The sequence below is a fragment of the Chiloscyllium plagiosum genome, unplaced genomic scaffold, assembly GCF_037043375.1.
Source record: "Chiloscyllium plagiosum isolate Xiang-an unplaced genomic scaffold, Cpla_swu_hap1 HiC_scaffold_5, whole genome shotgun sequence".
Classification (NCBI taxonomy): Eukaryota; Metazoa; Chordata; class Chondrichthyes; order Orectolobiformes; family Hemiscylliidae; genus Chiloscyllium; species Chiloscyllium plagiosum.
The window spans coordinates 113,186,672-113,208,066 of NW_028270143.1; the positions used below are offsets into that span (position 1 = coordinate 113,186,672).

At 42.4% G+C, this 21,395-nt stretch overlaps 1 protein-coding gene across 5 annotated transcripts in view; it reads right to left on the reverse strand.

Moving 5' to 3' along the window:
- dpp6a (dipeptidyl-peptidase 6a) overlaps nt 1–21,395 on the reverse strand; it is a 1,528,415-nt gene that overhangs the window by 300,685 nt on the left and 1,206,335 nt on the right. For all 5 annotated transcript variants that reach the window (XM_043690726.2, XM_043690729.2, XM_043690724.2 and 2 more), the window contains exon 5: nt 12,425–12,499. In XM_043690726.2, coding sequence (XP_043546661.2) covers nt 12,425–12,499 — 75 coding nt within the window. The remainder of the gene's footprint in view (nt 1–12,424; nt 12,500–21,395) is intronic.

A 21,395-nucleotide genomic window follows, 5' to 3' on the forward strand; every position in this document is an offset into this window, starting at 1 on the left:
TCCCTTAGGTCCTTGACCAAGACAAAGAATATCAATTTAATAGATTTTGCAATATTTTTGCTCCTGTCGAAGCGAAAGCAGAAGCACTGACAGAATTGCTTTAAACAATATCCACAAAAAGCCTGCCTTTTACGCTCTAAGATGCGAAACACACTTAAGAGAAAGGAATTTCAGGGCCACAATCTTTGTGTATAAATAGCTATATGAAGGCATATTGAATTTAAACAATATTAAGTTTGAAACATGTAAGTTTTTGGAACATGGGAATACCATCACCGTGGGAGGAAGTGTATTGGATTACAGGGAGGTAAAAGGCAATATGTTACTGTAAGAATATGCACCAAATATTGTTTCTGAGGATGCTAGGGCTCAGGAGAAAGCAATGATAGGAACTAATAGTATGGTGTGAAAAGATATTCCTCTCAAATCTACTTGTGGATTGCTTTAAATGACTGGGAATTTGAGGCATTAGGAGAGAATGTTAGATTGGTTGCAGCACAGGAGCAGGTCACTTGGGCTATTATGTTGTGTTGGCTTCCTGTGTGAACATCTCCACTCATCCCATTTCATTGAATTACAGGAGGGTTACCGTGCAGAAAGGAGCTATTTGGGAGGGTCCCTTGCATCTGCACAAGCTCTTCAAATGAGCATCACTATCTACTGCTAATCTCCTGCTTTTAACCCCACCCCTCCCCCTTCTACACTTTTATTCTAGAAAAGTCCTCCTGGAAATCTCAATTCCACTGGCTTCCTCCCTTTCTCCACAGTCTAACATTTTTATAAAATGCTGTCTTCAAATGTTTATCCCATTCCCTTTTAAAAACCATGACTAAACCTGCCTCCATTGCAGTCTCAGGCTATGCATTCCTAGATCCTGAACAATTACTGCCTCATGTAGCGTTTCTCTTTTGCTAATCGCCATAAATACATGTTCCCCTGATTTTCAACTCTTCCCTGACAGTGAAAAGGTTCGCACTATTCCAAATATGTTCGCTGCCTCTTTGAGAATGGTTAGGGTAGAGATTGATAGATTTTGGTACAAGGTTATGGTTATAGAGAGTGAGTAAAAGGCATTGAAGTGTTCAATCAGCCACAATTGTATTAAATGGCACAGCGTGGTCAATGGGCTGAATGATCTATTCCTGTTCCCATGCTCCTCAAAGCTACTTTCATGAATCTGCATTGATCCACACACATGATTAGACAGAAGGCTGTTGTGTGCTGTACCACTTGGATGTTTCAGATGAATGTTTCGTCAATAGATGAATGAATGCACGAATGTATGAATGCTGCCATCTTTTAGAGATGATTTATTTGGAAAAGGGCTTGTCCAACAACAAATTAATCTGGTCTTTCATCTCACAGCTGTTTGGAGACTGTACTGAGTGCAAAAGGCTGCTACCAATAGTGAATAAAGTAAAAGAAAGAAACTCCAGTCCTAGAGGACCATAGGGCTACCCTCTCATTATAGAGAGATGACTGGTGTGGTTTAACTTGAGGGTCACCATGCCTCAGGCAAGGGGAGAGGTTGAGAAGGACAGTCTTATGGTGAGTATAAATTACTTCAACAATACATCACTGACTTTGAATAGACAGAGACCACCCAATGGTGGTGATGAAGGGTGAAACACAAATGTAGGCTCTTTCTTTAAATGGGGGGGGCGAGTGAGGACTGCAGATGTTGGAGATCAGAGCTGAAAATGTGTTGCTGGAAAAGCACAGCAGGTCAGGCAGCATCCAAGGAGCAGGAGAATCGATGTTTTGGGCATGAGCCCTTCTTCAGGAATGAGGAAAGTGTGTCCTGCAGGCTAAGATAAAAGGTAGGGAGGACGGACTTGGGGGAGGGGTGTTGGAAATGCGATAGGTGGAAGGAGGTCAAGGTGAGGGTGATAGGCCGGAGTGGGGGTGGGGGCGGAGAGGTCAGGAAGAAGATTGCAGGTTAAGAAGGCAGTGCTGAGTTTGAGGGATTTGACTGAGACAAGGTGGGGGGAGGTGAAATGAGGAAACTGGAGAAATCTGAGTTCATCCCTTGTGGTTGGAGGGTTCCTAGGTGGAAGATGAGGCGCTCTTCCTCCAGCCATCATGTTGCTATGGTCTGGCGATGGAGGAGTCCAAGGACCTGCATGTCCTTGGTAGAGTGGGAGGGGGATTTAAAGTGTTGAGCCACGGGGTGGTTGGGTTGGTTGGTCCGGGTGTCCCAGAGGTGTTCTCTGAAATGTTCCGCAAATAGGCGGCCTGTCTCCCCAATATAGAGGAGGCCACATTGGGTGCAGCGGATGCAGTAAATGATGTGTGTGGAGATGCAGGTGAATCTGTGGTGGATATGGAAGGATCCCTTGGGGCCTTGGAGGGAAGTGAGGGGGGAGGCGTGGGCGCAAGTTTTGCATTTCTTTGTTTCATGTTGTATTCCTTGCTTGTTGGCCAAATGTATTTCCTTCACATCAATGGATCCAACGATTATGAAAAGTCATAGTTAAGGTCCCTTTTTAGGGAATAAAAAAAAAGTTCCCGAAGCTTCCAAGCCATCTGGTTGGTAGGGTCATTGGGAAATTACAGAACGCATTTCTTATAATCGACATCCAAATCATTCTTCTTCCAATAAAACCAGAGGGCAAATGGTTTCAAAGAATCATACAGTACAGATGAGATGTTTCGGCCCCATCGAGTCTGTCCTCCCAAAAGTATACTCCTGCCTACAATAGTCCCACTACCCTGCTCTAGCCTTCAATGTTATAAGTGCTCATCCAAGTAGTTTTTAGTTCTTGCCTCAACTACCCTCCCAGGCATTGCATTCGAGAACCCCACCACCGCCTGGGTGAACAGGTTTTCCCTCAAATCGCCTCTAAACCTCCTGTCTCCTGGCAGAGGGGTTAGTTGAGACAACAACCACAACAGGAGAACAGGGAGAAACAAAAAAATGACTTTGAGACACTGGAGGATGCTATTAGGAGTGCTGAGAAAGGCACTTCACTTGTGGAGGTCTCAGACTCTGCCTTCCTTTCTTTCTCAGCCATCCTTCCCAAAACTTGAAAACACACATCAGCAGACAGCAATTAGCTCGAGTTGCATTGTGGGAACCTGATTGTAAACTGAGGGAACACATGACTGTCATGATATCTGTCCCTGTAGAAATCTAAGCTTAATGCTCATGTGGTACAGTGGAAGTGTCCCTATCTCTAGGCTGGTAAGACCTGGGTTCATGGTCCCACCTCCCCATTGGAGGCTCATAACAGTTTCATGAAAAATGTCAATAATTGGTGGCTTGAAGTCATGTTACTCAGTTGAAGCTTTTAACAGTTTGTCTCCCCACCTGTGACCCTGCCCCAGGTACTACCTTTCACTGGGATGCCAATATGAATGGCCTATTGAATAGATTTGGCAATTAACAATGACAAAAATATACACAATTCAGTGACAGCTCTTAATGTCAGAGCCATTATAACAACCTAACACTGGGACATATCAACTGCAAGTATCACTGTCACACTGGCCTTCATGGTAGGAGGGAAGCAACTGAGCCAATAGGAGACCAATTTTCACAGAGTCAAACTGAAGACCACGGCGTTCCCAAAGTAATATGCTTTTGCCACTGGTAGATCCACTTGGAATGAGATTTTTGCATTCACACATAAATCCATGCAGAGTTCTAGCCTCCAATTTTGAATCTAACTTGGCTCTGTGGAACTGCAGCTCAAACTCAAGTACTTAAGTTGCTCGTGAATTTTATTATGTTGCTACATAATCTGACACTCCCAGCAGAGTGAGGCACGCCAGTGGCAGGTTTCTGCTGGAAGCACACAAAAATAATTCCTGCCTTCTGTCCAACATTCCATACAAAGGCAGCAACTTGAAAAGATTCCCCTTAATGAGGAATTTCCATCACTTGTCACCCTGCATCGCTGCCAACCTTAATATTTGATTTCAAATGGAAGTGCATCAATATGTTGAATATAGAATCCCTACAATGTTGAATATATAATCCATCCAGTGTGGAAGCAGGGTTATTCAGTCCACCAAGTCCACACCGACCCTCCAAACAGCATCCTATCCAGACCCACCCAATCCCTGTAACCCTGCATCTTCTCCCATGGCTAATCCATCTGGCTTGCCCATCCTTGAACACTGTGGGCAATTTAGCATAGCCAATCCACCTAACCTGCACAGCTTTGGACTACGGGAGGAAACCAGAGCAAACCCAAAGACATGGTTTCTTTGAACTTGCAAACTCCACAAAACCAGTCACCCAAGACTGGAATCAAACCCAGGTCCCTGGTGCTGCCGGGCAGCAGTGTTAACCACTGCACCACTGAGCCACCCACCTAATAGGGCTTCAATCCTCAAAAGAAGAGAGGTACATTCAAAATATAAAGGGCTAACTTTGCAATTGAAGTGCACATATACACTCAAATAGATGAAGCCTTGATATGTGTGCAGAATTACACTTTCTTTAATTTGAACAGCATTGGCATAATTGGCTAAGAAGCAATTTCAGATATTCCTGCTATCTAATTGGCCTGTTGGTTCACTGGGCCAAGGTTTCTGTTCATTTTCATGTTGAATTAGAGCTATTAGTACTGTTGACCATTTCTTACTCTTTCTCCATGGCCAACTGGAAGATGACTTTAAGCATGCCCTACTTCCTTCAAATATTGACAGAAAAGAACTCTTGATTGGGAGAAGTAATACTATTTTCCTCACATTCTTCACTTCAATAATTTTGGAATATTTTGAGGTTTGATCTCCTAAATTATGGGAACTGTTCCAAATTGTGGATATCAAAGCCCATCAGTCTGACAATTATGTGATTAGCTCCTGGAATGCTGAACAGCTTGTTGGTGTGAAAGATATTGGCAGAAGCATTTGGACTGCTGTGAGGGCAGATGGTGGAGCTAAAGCCTGAAGAAAGACAGTTTATTTTCTACCACCAGGCTGGTGCTTTTAATCAATAAGTCAGAGGAGTTGCTGCAATTGCCTCATATGGGGGATTTTAGCTATGAAGAAAGGTTGAATAGACTGGGTTTGTTTTCACTGAAATGCAGGCGGTTGGGAGGGGGGTGGGGGACCTGATAGAAGTTTGTAAGATTGTGAATGGTGTGGATAGAGTGGAAATTATGAGGCTTTTTTCCCCAAGTTGGAGGGGTCAATTACTAGGGACCCAGGTTCAAGGCGCTTAAAGGGATTTGTGAGGCAAGTTTTTCAGACAAAAAGCAGTGAGTGTTTGCAAGGTGCTGTGATGGGATATGGTGGAAGCAGGCATAATAGCAGCATTCAAGAAGCACCTGGATGAATACATGAATAGGAAGGGAGTAGAGGCACACAGATCCTGTAAGTGCAGACAGTTATAGCAAGGAAGGGCAAAATGTGTCAGCGCAGGCTAGGAGGGCCGAAGGGCCTGTTCCTGTGCTATGCTGTTCTTTGTTCTGAAGAAGTGACATACTGGGCTTAAAACAATAACTCTGTTTCTCTCTCCAACTTTATGCATTCTTTCTATCTCACATAGAATTCCTGCCTCTATTGCAGTGTTGGGAGAGTTTTCATTGTTGGATGTACTATAATTAGAATGAGATGCAAAATCAAGTTTCACTCGAGGTGCTCATTCAGCACAGAAACAGCCAGGGTAATATAATGTATCTGCTCCAGACAATTTCTTTTCATCCTTTTCATTCTGGCTCCATCAAAATAACTGATAGTTCTTTCTCCCTCAAGTGCTTAGTCAGCTTCCTCTCACATAACCCATTCAACTCATCTCTTTTTAGTACTTGTACATCCTCATTCTAACTACTCTCTGCATGTTCATAAATTCACAATTATATTTATTAGTTACTATCTTATATTTAGTGGTCCCTAGTTTTGATCTGGTCTGCAAATGAAAATATCTTCTCTACATCCATCCTATCAAACTATTTCATAATGCAATGCTCAGTGTGCTGCAGTCTTCTGTTTTCTTGTTAGGTCCCTGTTGTTTAATATTTGCTGATGGGTAGAATCTCTCAGCTTTGATATTATTCTAGTACTTTCCTTTACATTTTCTCCAGGTCATTTATATTTTTTAAAAATAATATTGAAGGCCAGACCATTCAATCTGAGTGAGGTTAAACTGAAGTCTTATATAAGTTCTCTTCCTTTGCTTTTGCAATGGTCTTACTAAACTGTTGTACTCTTAATGATTTGTGTATCAGCTCCCCCCGTATCGGTGGTCGTGTGGTTTAATGGTAGCATTCCTAACTCTGGGTCAGAACTCACAGATTTTGGGTCTTACAATAGAGCTTGATGGCCAAAGAAGGTTCCTTTTGAGAGTGGTCAAACAACTTAATAACCAGTCAGCAAAGCCTTTCAGTATGCAGGCGATGAGAGTGATAGAGTATCTCAGTTAACCATCAGTACTTTTTCCTCAAGCACGGACTAATCCATTGGAAGTCTGTGACCCTAACCTCAGGTACAGTGTTGAGAGAGAAGACAAGCAGGTAGATTCCCAAATCACCTCCAGTCCCGTTTATAGCTCCATTTAAATCCTTTCCTCGGGGCGCAAAGTGGACAATGGGGACCCAGTGGATGTGATGTACCTAGATTTCCAAAAGGCCTTCGACAAGAGGCTGCTGCATAATATAAGGATGCATGGTGTTATGGGTAATGTATTAGCATGGAGGATTGGTTGACTGACAAGAAGCAAAGAGTGGGGATAAATGAATGCAATTCTGGCTGGCAATCAGTGACTAGTGGTGTGCCTTAGGGGATTGGTGTTGGGACTGCAATTATTTACAACTTACGTAGATGATTTGGAGTTGTGGACCACATGTAGGGTGTCAAAGTTTGCAGATGACACTACGATGAGAGGCAGAGCAAAGTATACAGAGGACTGTTAAACTTTGCAGATACATTGAGTGAATCGGCAAAGGTCTGGGAGATGGAAGACAACTTGATTGAGTTTTTTGAAGAAGTAACAAAGAAGTAACAAAGTAACAAAGAAGATTGATGAGGGCAGAGCAGTAGATGTGATCTATATGGACTTCAGTAAGGTGTTCGACAAGGTTCCCCATGGGAGACTGATTAGCAAGGTTAGATCTCATGGAATACAGGGAGAACTATCCATTTGGATACAGAACTGGCTCAAAGGTAGAAGAGAGAGGGTGGTGGTGTAGGGTTGTTTTTCAGACTGGAGGCTTGTGACCAGTGGAGTGCCACAAGGATCGGTGCTGGGTCCTCTACATTTTGTCATTTACATAAATGATTTGGATGCAAGCATAAGAGGTACAGTTAGGAAGTTTGCAGGTGACATTAAAATTGGAGGTGTAGTGGACAGCAAAGAGGGTTACCTCAGATTAAAACAGGATCTGGACCAGATGGGCCAATGGGCTGAGAAGTGGCAGATGGAGTTTAATTCAGATAAATGCGAGGTGCTGCATTTTGGGAAAGCAAATCTTAGCAGGACTTATACACTTAATGGTAAGGTCCTAGGGACTGTGGCTGAACAAAGAAACCTTGGAGTGCAGGTTCATAGCTCCTTGAAAGTGGAGTCACAGGTAGCTAGAACAGTGAAGAAGGCGTTTGGTATGCTTTCCTTTATTAGTCAGAGTATTGAGTACAGGAGTTGGGAGATCATGTTGCGGCTGTACAGGAGATTGGTTAGGCCACTGTTGGAATATTGCGTGCAATTCTGGTCTCCTTCCTATCGGAAAGATGTTGTGAAACTTGAAAGGGTTCAGAAAAGATTTACAAGGATGTTGCCAGGTTTGGAGGATTTGAGCTATAGGGAGAGGCTGAAGAGGCTGGGGCTGTTTTCCCTGGAGTGTCGGAGGCTGAGGGGTGACCTTATAGAGGTTTACAAAATTATGAGGGGCATGGATAGGATCAATAGACAAAGTCTTTTCCCTGGGGTTGGGGAATCCAGAACTAGAGGGCATAGGTTTAGGGTTAGAGGGGAAAGATATAAAAGACACCTAAGGGGCAACTTTTTCATGCAGAGAGTGGTACGTATATGGAATGAGCTGCCAGAGGATGTGGTGGAGGCTGGTACAATTGCAACATTTAAGAGGCACTTGGATGGGTATATGAATAGGAAGGATTTGGAGGGATATGGGCCGGGTGCTGGCAGGTGGGACTAGATTGGGTTGGGATATCTGGTCGGCATGGACGGGTTGGACCGAAGGGTCTGTTTCCATGCTGTACATCTCTATGACTCTATGACTCTATTGGTAGGAGTAATAGTAAAAAGGACTATTACTTCAATGGTAAAAGGTTGCAGCATGCTGCTGTGCAGAGGGACCTGGGTATCCTTGTGCATGAATCTCAGAGGATTGGTTTGCAGGTACAACAGGTAATTAGGAAGGCAAATGTAATTTTGTTCTTCATTGCTAAAGAGGTTGAGTTTAAAAGCAGAGAAGTTATGTTGCAGCTGTACAGGGTGCTGGTGAGGCCACACCTGGAGTACTGTGTGCAGTTTTGGTCTCCTTACTTGAGAAAGGATGTAATGGCCCTGGAGGGGGTGCAGAGGAGATTCGCTAGGTTGATTCCAGATTTGACAGGGTTGGCTTATAAGGAGAGACTGAGTAGACTGGGATTATATTCTTTGGAATTCAGAAGATTGGGGGGATCTTATAGAAACATATAAAATTATGAAGGGAATAGATAAGCTAGAGGTAGAGAGGCTGTTTCCACTGGCAGGTGAAACTAAAACAAGAGGGTATAGCCTCAAGATTGGAGGGAGCAGATTTAGGACAGAATTGAGAAGGAATTTCTTCACCCAGCGGGTTGTGAATCAATGCAATTTCCTATCCAGTGAAGTAGTTGTCTCTACTTCAGTAAATGTCTTTAAAACTAAGGTAGTTTTTTATTGAAAAATAAAGGAATTAAGGGATATGGTAAGAGGGTGCGTAAGTGGATCTGAGTCCGTGAAAAGATCAGCCATGATTTTATTGAATGGCGGAGCAGACTCGAAGGGCCGGACGGCCTACTCCTGCTCCTAGTTCTTAGGTTCCTTATTCTTTCTACTGAAGCGTACCACTTTGCATTGATGAATGTAGAACTTTGTCTGTCAATTACACAGCCATTTTGCAAGTTCATTTTTTATATGAGAGCATGAAATTTCTCCCTATTTTCTGGCTAACACGCTCACCCCAAGCAATCAAAACAGGCCAAACGCTCCTTCATCTCTTGACTGTAAAATCAGTGCATGCTATAGAAGAAAAGCTGCAGTTGTTGGAAATCTAAAATTCAAAAAAAAGTGCAGAAACATTAACTCAATTTCTTTCTCCGCAATGATGATTAACCTCTTGAGTGCATTTGGGTTTTTTTTGCCTTTAATCTCATTTGCCAGAGATGCTGTTGAGAAGGATGCCTGAGTTCACATATTGGACATGGTCTAGTTACATTTTGATTTCCTCACTGCACAGTTCTCCTTGAGGGCTTTTCATGTGTGCTGGTGATTAAACAGCTCATTAACTGCTTGAAAACCGTGAGATTGGCTACCACAATAAAGGCTCATTGGCCAATTTTGACTGGGTGGGATAATTAAATTGGTGAGGCAGGAATCCTTTGCCAGTACATCGAAACGTATTTGTTTATATTAATTTTGACTGACAAATAATGCACTAACTGAAATAAAAGAATAATGCTAGATATACCGGGCAGGTCAGGCAGCGTCTGTGGTGAGAAACAAAGTGAATGAATCAGAATGAGATGACCTTTAATCAGAATTGTTAATGTCAAATATTAAGCAAACCTATGATTCTGCCTGATTGATCAATGTGGCCAAGCCTTCCCAGCAGGCATTGTCCCTCCTTTCAGGTCTGGTGCAAATGCAAGATTTTGGCTACTTTTTTTTGGACAGATGTTAAAATCTGCATCTAAAGGAGAAACATTTGACAATGGTGGTGCTGTTCATTATGAAATAAGCCCAAGTGTAGGAATGCTTCCTGACAATAAAGTTTTCTTTTACAAATAAGGCATGCTTGCGGATATCAGTTTCTCTGAATGTAAGCGATGTAATGCAAAGTCAACTGTTACTCAGGCACCCTGTGATATTTTTGTGATTTGGCGGTTCATGGGTCCTGGGGTTTCTTTATTAATATTATGATTCATCACACTTCCTTCCAGGCAAGCCTGACAATTTGTGTGACTTCAGGTCACAAGTTCTGCTCTCTTTTTCATTAGATGGTACTACAGCACGATCTGTGAGGCAAGTAGTCAAAGCAGATCAAGGTCTTTTTTCATTCATGGTGGATGCCATTGAGGGCATCGCGGGCCAGGTTAGCATTTATTGCCCATCCTTAATCACCCAGAGGGCAGTTAAGAGTCAACCACATCACTGTGGGTCTGGGGTCACATGTAGGTTAGACCAGGTTAGGATGGAGAAAGTGAGGATTGCAGATCCTGGGGATCAGTGCTTAAAAATGTGTTGCTGGAAAAGCGCAGCAGGTCAGGCAGCATCAAAGGAGAAGGAGAATCGACGTTTCGGGCATTAGCCCTTCTTCAGGAATGAGGAGGATGTGCCAAGCAGGCTAAGATAAAAGGTAGGGAGGAGGGACTTTGGGGAGGGGCATTGGGAATGCGATAGGTAAGGATGGCAATTTCCTTTCCTAAAAGACATTAGTGAACCAGATGAGGTTTTTCCGACCACCAGCAATAGATTTGTGGTCATCATTAGATCCTTAATTCCAGATTTTTATTGAATTCAAGTGTGATGGAAGGATAGTCTTTGGACATACTATTGCTTTGCCATTCACATGACAACAACAAGTGCAACAGCAAGAGTGCTGGACTTAATTTGCATCATGAATTAAGTATAGTGAATTGCACTGAATTTACGGCACAGAAACACATCACTCACCAAAATGGTTTACACTGGTGTTTACATTCCACACAGTCACTCACATTACATTTATCTAGATTGTAGTAATATGCATTTGTAAACCTATATCTGCAAACTTACTAGTGTCCTCATTTATTTTGCAGCAATCCTCCTCTGTATGAACTAAAATGAGCGTCATTTTGACGTCATGCACAAATTTTAAAGTGACGCTGCCCTTTCCTGGATTATTGGGTCCAAGCACTGATCCTTGACGCACATACCTTCCACCAGTCAGCTCTATTCCAGTTCACTTTACATTTTATGGAGAATTCCTGATTCTTGTGGAAAGTGAACAAGGTGAATCTTCTGAGGAAGTCTCACTCGACCCAGAATGTCATCTCTGATTTCTCTCTACAGATGCTGCCAAACCTGCTGATCTTTTCCAGCAACTTCTGTATTTGTTTCTGAATTACAGTATTGCAGTTCTTTCAGTTTTCTCTGTTTTTTCATCAGTGAGGGTTCAAATTGTTCAAATTGTTCATAACCAGTCGGATGGTACAGTGATAGAGCAAACACTCGATGATTTATTCAAATGCAGGCTCTTTCTTTCATTGGAATTTAATCCAGACATTTAATCACCAGCTTCTACTTTCACTTGAACCAGAACAGTCGAGGTGTGTTGAAGAGGGAAAGGTCTTGGTGGCTTCTGTACTGTTACATAGGAATATTCACAAGGTCACTCGCTCCATCATGCTTTGATAGAAAGCGACATTTTGTCCTCTTCAATCACAGCATCTTGTGTTTCATAAAAATAGTCAACTATCCACTGAAACTACTGACACATCAAGTGCATACTTTTGGATAGGAATTTCAGTCATTACGTGCAGCCGATGGTTTTCACAAAAGGCCAAGGAGTTGGTGAACATTCTGACTAGGTTTCATCTAAGTAATAGTATTAGCAATAATTGAGGAGAGGCAATGGCTTAATGGCATTAGCATGAACCTATTAAACCAGATAGGAGAAAGTGAGGACTACAGATGCTGGAGACCAGAGTCGAGAGTGTGGCGCTGGAAAAGCACAGCAGGTCAGGCAGCACCTGAGGAGCAGAAGAACTGACGTTTCGGGCATAAGCCCTTCATCAGGAACGTTGATTCTCCTGTTTCTCGGATCCTGTCTTACCTGCTGTGCTTTTCCAGCACCACACTCTCGACTATAAAACAAGATACCCCAGTAATGACCCAGACACGCGAATTCAAATCCTGCCACAGCATTTGGATTCAATTAAAAACCTGGAATTAAGAGTCTAATGATGCCAATGAAACTGATGTTGATTGTTGGGTCTACATGTAACTCCAGACCCACAGCAATGTGGTTGGCTCCCTCTGGACAATTAGGGATAGTAATAAGTGCTGGCCTAGCCAGCAATACCTACGTCCCACTTACAAATGATAAAAGAATTCTCTATTTACAGCTTTACTATCACAATCAACCTCAAAGATGAAATTACTTTCAAGAACGAACTTAACAATGAGAATATAATGAAGCCTTGATAATGCATATTTTTGCAATGAGAAGATACTTAATTGGATGTTGTTTTTAGTAAAATAGCCACCACATAAACCAAAGTCTGAACGTACCTTTTTTATGTTGTACGCAAGTAGCACATACTTCATATCAGGTGATACTTCATATCTGCTGACTTTAAATTCTTCCTGTTAAAATAAAGAAATGGTTAAGTTAAGTAATCATAGCTCAACTTAGAAAATCAGGTCATCTAAATCATTAGCATATACTTTGAAGCCAAATATTATCATCCATACATAAGTTATTGGGACCATTAAATTTCTTTCTTGACTCTAGGCATTCTATCAATGAGCATAAAACCATCTCGATCATGAATTTTCTATCTGAAAATATTCTGTTTCCATGGCAGCTAATGCAAGCTAGGGGAGCCACATTATTTTATTTTTCAGTCTCTCCTCACTAACTTTCCCCTTTTCTTGGTCCATTAGAGGTTGAGAAGAGGGAATTGGCAGAGATTTTGAGCAAACATTTTGTAGCTGTCTTCATAGTAAAGGCATTGCAACTGTAAGAGACTCAAGGGTTCTGGGGAAAAGGCAAAAAAGTGGAATTGGGGATTATCAGATCTGCCATGATCGTCATTTTGACGTCATGCACAAATGTTAAAGTGACGCTGCCCTTTCCTGGATTATTGGGTCCAAGCACTGATCCTTGACGCACATACCTTCCACCAGTCAGCTCTATCAGATCTGCCATGAGCGTCATTTTGCATTGATTTGGGAACAGACTCGATGGGATGAATGGCCTAATGCTGCTCCTATATCTTATGGTCTTAATAATGGAAAGTCAAAATACAAAAAGAGAAAAGGAACTTATATCAATATGATCACTAGAAGGAAAGAGCTTGGAAAACTGAAGGGACAGAAGGTGAACAGGTCCTTGGATCCATTGGCCTGCATCCTTGGGTCTTACAAGAAGTACCTGCAGAGAAAATGGATGCAAACATCCAACAATTCCCAACATTCTGGAAAGATCAGAAAACTGTGATTGCACATACTCCATTCAAAAAAGGAGGAATTCAGAAAGCAGTAAACTACCAGTTAGTTAGTCTAACATCTATCGTTGGGCAAATACTAGAGTCATGGACTGTGAGGAAGGTTATCAAAAATTGCAGCAGGACTGTGTAGGCATTACAACTGAACTTATCCCAAAATTATTAGACTGAAATTTGTACACCCATTCAATAGTGGCTAAATGTGAAATCTTGGCACTTTTCCTCCCTGTAACCGGCTCAAGACTTGAGATTAGACTGAACCTCACATGTTAAGGAGCACACAAATGGTGGAGAGTGTCACAGATAGAAGTGAAAGAAACACCAAAGATACAGGGAAGTAGATGGCTAGAACGCTAGGCACTCAGTGCCGGAATCCTCTGCAGCTGTCCCCTTGTCAAACAATTAATCCATTTTGGATACTGATGGGGACAATGGCCCATCAGGTGACAGCAGCAGCAGCAGCCAGAGCAGTGGCAGCATGACTGACCCTTCTGTACAGAGGAGAGGGACAGAGCAGAGTAGAGCAATAGTAATTGGAGATTTGATAGTCAGGGGCATAGATAGCTGCTTCTGTGGCCACCAGAGAGACTCTAGGGTGGTATGTTGCCTCCCATGCCAGGGTCATAGATGTCTCTGAGTGGACACAGGACATCCTGAAACAAGAGGGTAAACAGACAGACATTATTGTACATATTAACACAAATGACAATCTGTAGGTAGGAGCAGTGACAGGATCCTGCAACCACAATTCAGGGATTTAGGTAATAAATTAAAAAGCAGGACATCTAGGGTAGTAATCTTGGGATTACTCCGCTGCCACAAGTCAGGGGGCTAAGAACAAAGGCAGAGTACAACTGAATATGTGGCTAAAGATCTGGTGGCGGAGGGAGGGCTTCAGACATGTAGATCATTGGGATGTCTTCCAGGGAAGGTAGACCTGTATAAGAAGGACAGGTTGCACCTAAAGTGGAAGGGCACCAATATCCTGGCAGGCAGTTTGACAGTGCTACTCATGTGCGTTTAAACTCATGCTACTCATGTGCAAAATGGTCAACTACAAGAGGGCACAGGTTCAAGGTGAGAGTTTTGGGAAAAGTTTAGGGGAAAAGTGTGGAGAAAATCTTTCAAACAAAGAGTAGTGGGTGCCTAGAATGCACTGCCAGCGGAGATGGTAGAAAGAGGCACATCAGCAACATTTAAGGCACATTTTGATAGACACATGAACAGGCGGTGAACAGAGATTCAGATGCCATGTCATCAGCAATAAGTAATGGGTCGAAATGAGGATTAGAAATCGGGGCAGACTTGTTCCTATGCTGCCTTGTGCTATATATATTTGACAAGTTCCTGACCTGTGTTGTTCAGCTACTCACTGAACGGTGAACAAGACTTCAATCACATTTAATCTCCAAATCTGTAAATTCATTGGATAGAAAACAAGTCCCCAAACTTTATAAAATCTTGCAGCTTTTTTTAATCAAACTTTCCAACCCACATCCTATTCAGAATCTGGAAGAAGGTTCAACATTCAGAAATGATGCTGACTGCTTTTCACAGTGAATGGGCTGAAACATCAGCCTCCCTAAATTGGCCATGCCTCCAGTTGACAGATAAAATCTGAGGCCATCTCTACATGTTCCTCATTAAAGCCACATTGTTCCATTACATAGACCATTGATAGAGGGCAGCATAACAGTGCTGAAAATGTGTTGCTGGAAACGCGCAGCAGGGCAGGCAGCATCCAAGGAGCAGGAGAATCGATGTTTCGGGCATGAGCCCTTCTTCAGGAATTGCTGAAGAAGGGCTCATGCCCGAAACGTCGATTCTCCTGCTCCTTGGATGCTGCCTGACCTGCTGCGCTTTTCCAGCAACACATTTTCAGCTCTGATCTCCAGCATCTGCAGTCCTCACTTTCTCCCGGCAGCATAACAGTATCAGGGAACCATACAGTAAAACAAAAGGACATTTTAGATTCCCTACACTGTGGAAACAGGCCCGTCAGCCCACACCAACCGTCCAAACAGTAACCCACCCAGACCCTTTTCCCTCTGACTAATGCAGCTAACACTATGGGTAATTTAGCATAGCCAATTCACCTGGCCTGCACATCTTTGGACTGTGGGAGGAAACCAGAGCACCCAGAGGAAATCCATGCAGACACAGGGAGAATGTGCAAACTCCACATGGACAGTTGCCCGAGGCTGGATTTGAACCTACGATCCTGGTGCTGTGAGGCAGCAGTGCTAACCACTGAGCCATCGTGCTCATTCACAGCACAAAGGCTGAATTGTTTGTGTCAGACATCCAAAACTTCATGTTTGATTAAGTGATCAGGTTAAAAGTATGAAACTACCTGACACTTACAGCGTAACAAAAATAGACAAACACAATTGACAACAGAAAAGTGATTGATAGGCTGTTCAAGGAAGAGTCACATTAATTAAAAAAGGTATTAAAATTACAAGCTGATATACCACTCCTATGTTACAGGTAAGGAAATGCAAAGTTGGTGTCTGAACTCTCCTTACTCAGTTAGAGTCTTGCAATACCAAAAATCAGGAAACATAAATATTGAGAATTCCAACTGTACAAATTCTTAATCCAAGGACAGAAAGATGGGCATTTAAAATTTTTGGAACCAAGGATAGGTCTTTCTCTAAGATCACTTTGCATATAGTTTTAATTTTGATATCAATACAGCCAACCATCTTCCTAAAATCATGTTCAAAGACGTTAACGGCCACCTCTGGATCAGGTGGGATTTGCTTTCTGACTCAGAGGTAGACACTCGACCACTGTACCACAGAAGTCCCTCTCCCACTTTCTTTAATAGCTCAAAGAGATTTAGTCCATCACACAAGCCAACCTTCCATCCATGGACTCCATCTACACTTCCTACTCTCTCAGGAAGGCAGCCAACATCGTCAAAGACCACTTCCACCCCGGTTATAATCTGTTCTAATCTCTTCTGTCAGGCAGAAGATATAAAAGGTCAAACAGATGTACCAACAGATTCAAGAATAGTGTGTTCTCCATTGTTATTAGACTTCTGAATGGACGTCTCTAATTTCAAATCTAATGTTGATCTTGCTTTTTGTGCACCTTCTCCGCAGCCGTGTGTAACTCTGTATTCCTCGCTCTGTTCATTCACCCTAATGCACTTTGTATGGTATGATCTGCAAGTATTGCATGCAACACACAATGTTTCACTATACCTAGATATGTGAGATAATAATAAATCAAATCTAAAGGTGGCGACAGCTGAAGCCTTACCGACTCACTTTACAGCACTGACCAAAGTCAAAATGACTTCCATTTCTTTCAACCTAAATATGAAACCTTTGCTGTGTCCAAGCTGCAGACAGGAGCTGAGCTCCAGTCAAAGTGTAACATGCAGTCAGGTTTGCAAAAAATTCAAAATTCCCATCAGGCTCCCATGACCCATGAGAACATCTCAGGCCAGACTCGAAAGTTATATTAGAAAGGCAACAGGACAGTAGTTGCATTAGACTTGAACTTTGTGCAAAAGGTGTTGTGCAGAACATCAAAGGGATTGATGCCGGTTGACATTGTTCAGAGGTTATATAGTTCAGAGGTCACATAGTTCAGATGTCATATAGTTCAGAGGTAACTATAGTTCAGGTGTACATGCTGACAGGATTGCTCTCTAAAAGGAGTAACCCACACACTGGTTAAGTACATCAGTCTTGGGCACCAGTCTTATTGGCTGCAGAAGTGTTTCTGCTCACATTGTCTTTGTTTGTCTCTCAATGTTGCTCTGTCCCTGCCTATAGTTTGGCTTTCTCGTCAATGGATAGTCTACAGGGAAAGAAGAATCCAAAAGAATAAAAGAAAAAGGCAAGGATGTGACATTAAAGGTGATTGTTCAGGTAGCATGTCCACTGCTAGTTCAGTCTGCAACATGTGCTGTAAATACCAGTTTTCTGTAGCTCATACCTATTGTATTGCACCTTACAACGAACTGAGCATTTTTGAAATCAACATCACAAACAAATCAAAAACACAACATCCAGTTTGCACGCAGCAAGCTCAGAGAGGCAGCAATGCTGAACAGAAAGCCTATTTTTGAGATGTTTTTGATTGTAACTTGTCAGCCAGGAAAACTTGCTCTTCTTAAAAACAGTCAATTTTTTATATCCAATTGAAAGAGCTGGCAGGGGTTTTTGCTTACTCGCAGATTTCAAAGACAGCTTCTCTAACAGTGCAGCATTCTGTTAGTGCTCATGCTGATCTGCATGAAGTCACTGGATTGGAACTAGAAACCACAGCCTTTAGACTCTCGAGGTGAGGACATTAGCGTTGAGCCATGACTCACCCGAGCTGAAAGTCTCAGTATTGGTTGGAGTTTTTCATCACTCACTTGTGTATCACTGCTTTAAAGAAGCACTGAACTTGACCAGGCAGGATTCTTCCAATCTGACCCTATTTCAGATTTAGAGCATTCCCACATCTAATGATGCACAAGGCAGAGTGTTTTAGCTTTGTTTCTTATTTTCCTACCTTATACTCTCTCGACCTGTAATGTAGTGTTACTTTATTCTCTTTACTTTCTCTATTTTTTTGGTACCTAAGATGTTGCTATGTATTGGCGACATTATACACTTTTCACTGTACTCCTCTTTTGTAACTTGAGTACACATGAGAATGAAGTGAAAGGGAGGACTGCAGATGCTGGAGGTTAGAGTCAAGAGTGTGGTACTGTAAACGCACAGCAGATCAGGCAGCATTTGACCCTTTCTGATGAAGGGCTTTTGCCCGAGCTGTTGATTCTCCTGCTCCTTGGATGCTGCCTGACCTGTTGTGCTTTTCTAGCACCACACTCTACATGCGAGAATAAACCTAACAGCACATGTCTACTTCTGTATTGGCAGCTAGATTTCCTGGAACAGGTCAGCAGCCCTTTGCTAGACACCATAGTTTGAGAGGCACTAGTCCACATCAAGTATGACTGACTAGCTCTCCCTGCCTGCCACTGGAAGGACTTACAGGGTGATAGCCAACATTTTCCGTCTACGTTATGAACACATCTTCCAAGCCCGTTGAGCCTGGGAGTGAGATTAAATCCAGAGCTTCGAGCTCAGAGGCAGGGATCTACCCATGGAAGCACAAGACCGTCAACTAACTTCAACCAGAAGACCATAGGTCGGCCATTAGGGCCATCGAGTCTGCTCTGCCATTGAGTGGGATCAAGGCTGACGTGACAATCCTCAACTCCACTTTCCTGCCTTTTTCTATATAATCCTCGATTCCCTCGCTGATTAAATATCTGCCTACCTCAGTCTTGCCACAGATTGTCTCCCCTCATGAGAGAAAATCACTGTCACAAAGAGATAACACTTTGCTCTACGTTTACGCCCTTGGGCCCTCGACAGTCCCAAAGGGTATTCCTGATGAAGCGCGAATGCCTGAAACGTCGACTCTCCTGCTCCTCGGATGCTGCCTGACCTGCTGTGCTTTTCCAGCGCCACTCTAATCTTGACTCGAACCTCCAGCATCTCCAGTACCCGACTCTGCCTCGAAGGAATATGGGCCAATCGCAGACAAATGGGACTGGTTTGATCTGGCAGAAGAATGGGGTTGAGAAACATATCAATGGAGTTCGAAGTGGCAGAGTAGACTCAATGGGCAGCATGGCCTCCTTCTGCTCCTGTATGGTTTTAAAATGTGAGTTCACTGAAAAACACGAAAGACAAGGACTCAAGGCAGGACATCATATTTTCACTTCCCTCAATCTTGTTAAATTTAAAATCAGAATTTTGAGAAGTGACCCCAGAAACTGAAAGGTCATCCAAGAACCCAATCCTAGTTTTGAGGCAGGAGTTGCCTTATGCTTAGCTGCCTACTCCACTTAGAACCTGCTTCTTTCTCCTCAATGCTCCACATGGCCCTGCAGAGAAGACTGACAGAGAGAGGAAAAAGTTTCTCCAGGCTACAAAGAGCAGTTTGCAAACAGCAGCTTAGCCTAAAGTAGAATTTGCATCTCATTACTGCAGCCTCGTACAGTCACTGGGTACCTGCTGAATCACAGGTCATTTTAGAATGGACTTCATGTAATTATTCATCATAAACACCAGCAACACTTTCCTAGTTTTATCAGTTAACTGCAATGAGACTTCAGTTACCCCACTGAAGTAAAGTTTCATAAAGCAACAATGATGAATTTGACAATGGAATCTTATTTTAAGTTTCTCTATAATAAAAGTGTCTCCAAGCAACAATCATTTGAGTTGGGAAAGCATTGATTCCTCACTCCTCTGCCCCACAGGATGCCTTGATCCACTGTGTCATTAAAGATATCAGGGATTTTTCTTTACTTGCTGATTCATTTTATCAAGTGCTACAGCTCATTTAAAATAGATTTTCTGATTTATTTTTAATCTTGGTTAACCTTCCTTGGGCAAGATAGAAAAGTGAATAACTTCTGCACCGGGCTGCTATTTTCTTTTTCGAAATTGATATTTTTTTCTGTACTCAACTAGCCAGCAAAGAGATCCTCACTTTCCTATCCAACAGAGTTTACCCGTACATGCTTTATATCAGGTAACATCGGACAAATAAATCATAAGCTTTGGTCACCAAAATGAACTGTCATCAACACCTTTTCAAAATGCTCAAATTTCTTTCCCAATCTCTCTGGCTCTCTTTATCTCCAGGCCTGAAACATTAGGCCCACTTCTCTGTCTACACATATTGCCTGATTGGAGAAATATTTCCAGCATTTTCCCATTTTGTTATAGATTTCCAGCATCTTTTGCTTTTTAGATTAGACTGGATTTTGTCCTACTACTTATTGTATTGTTTACCAACCAACTGTTTTCAACTCCATTCTTGGTTTAAACCTTATTTAGGTTTTTATTCATTCACAGGACGAGGGCATCACTGGCTGGGCCAACATTTGTTGCCCATCCCTAACTTGCCAGGAGTCAACCTGCGGGTCTGGAGTCACATGTAGGCCATACCAGGTAAGGATGGCAGTTTCCTTCCTTAAAGGACATTAGTGAGCCAGATTGTTTTTTTCTGACAATCAACAGTGAATTCATAGATTCTTAATTCCAGGTTGATGTTGAATTCAAATTCCACCATCTTCTGTGGCAGGAATTGAACCCAGGTCCCCAAAGCATTACCTGAGGCACTTGATTAATAGCCCAGTAATAATGCCACTAGGCCATTACCTCTGCAAATGCCTAGTACGTAGGACAGAAGCAAATGTCTGATGAAGGGCTTTTGCCCGAAACATCAATTTTTCCTGCTCCTCAGATGCTGCCTGACCTGCTGTGCTCTTCCAGCACTACTCTAATCTTGACTCTGATCTTCAGCATCTGCAGTACCCACTTCCGTCTAGAAGCAAATGTCTTCCTGACTTCCAATTAAATGACACCCACTGTCTATCTCCTAGTCCCGAGACCTGTCATCTTCTCACGGAAATCCAATACTCAATCCTGAAACCAGACTAAATGCTGGTGTTAGCTCATGTTGTTGATAAAGCTATCTTACATTACCCCTTATAATATTGACAAATAATTTCTCAAAAAGTATAAGGTAAGCTTGACAGGTCGACCATCTGATGGTTCATCACTTGCAACTTTTGTTTTCAAAATTAGAGTCACATTTGATGTTTCTTGATTCTGTGGATTTGATTTGAGTCTAGTGATTGGGAGGGGGAGGTGTAGTCATATGGAACAGTGAGCAGTAATGGTCTGGATAGCACTATAGCAGATGGTGCAGTTTGTATTTTTTTTTAAATGTGGAATTAAAAAAATGAGTCAAATAGTGATTATATAACTACTGTCACTGAAAGAACTGCAGATGGTGGAAATCAGTAACAAAACCATAAATTGTTGGAAAATCTGAAGAAGGCTCACTGGACCTGAAATGTTAACGCTGATTTCTCTCCACAGATGCTCCATAGGGATTTTGCAGCAATTTCTGTTTTTGTTATTAAAAACTCATCTGGTTGACTACTGACTTTTAAGGTAGGAAATCTGCCATCCTTAATTGTTCTGGCCAAAATG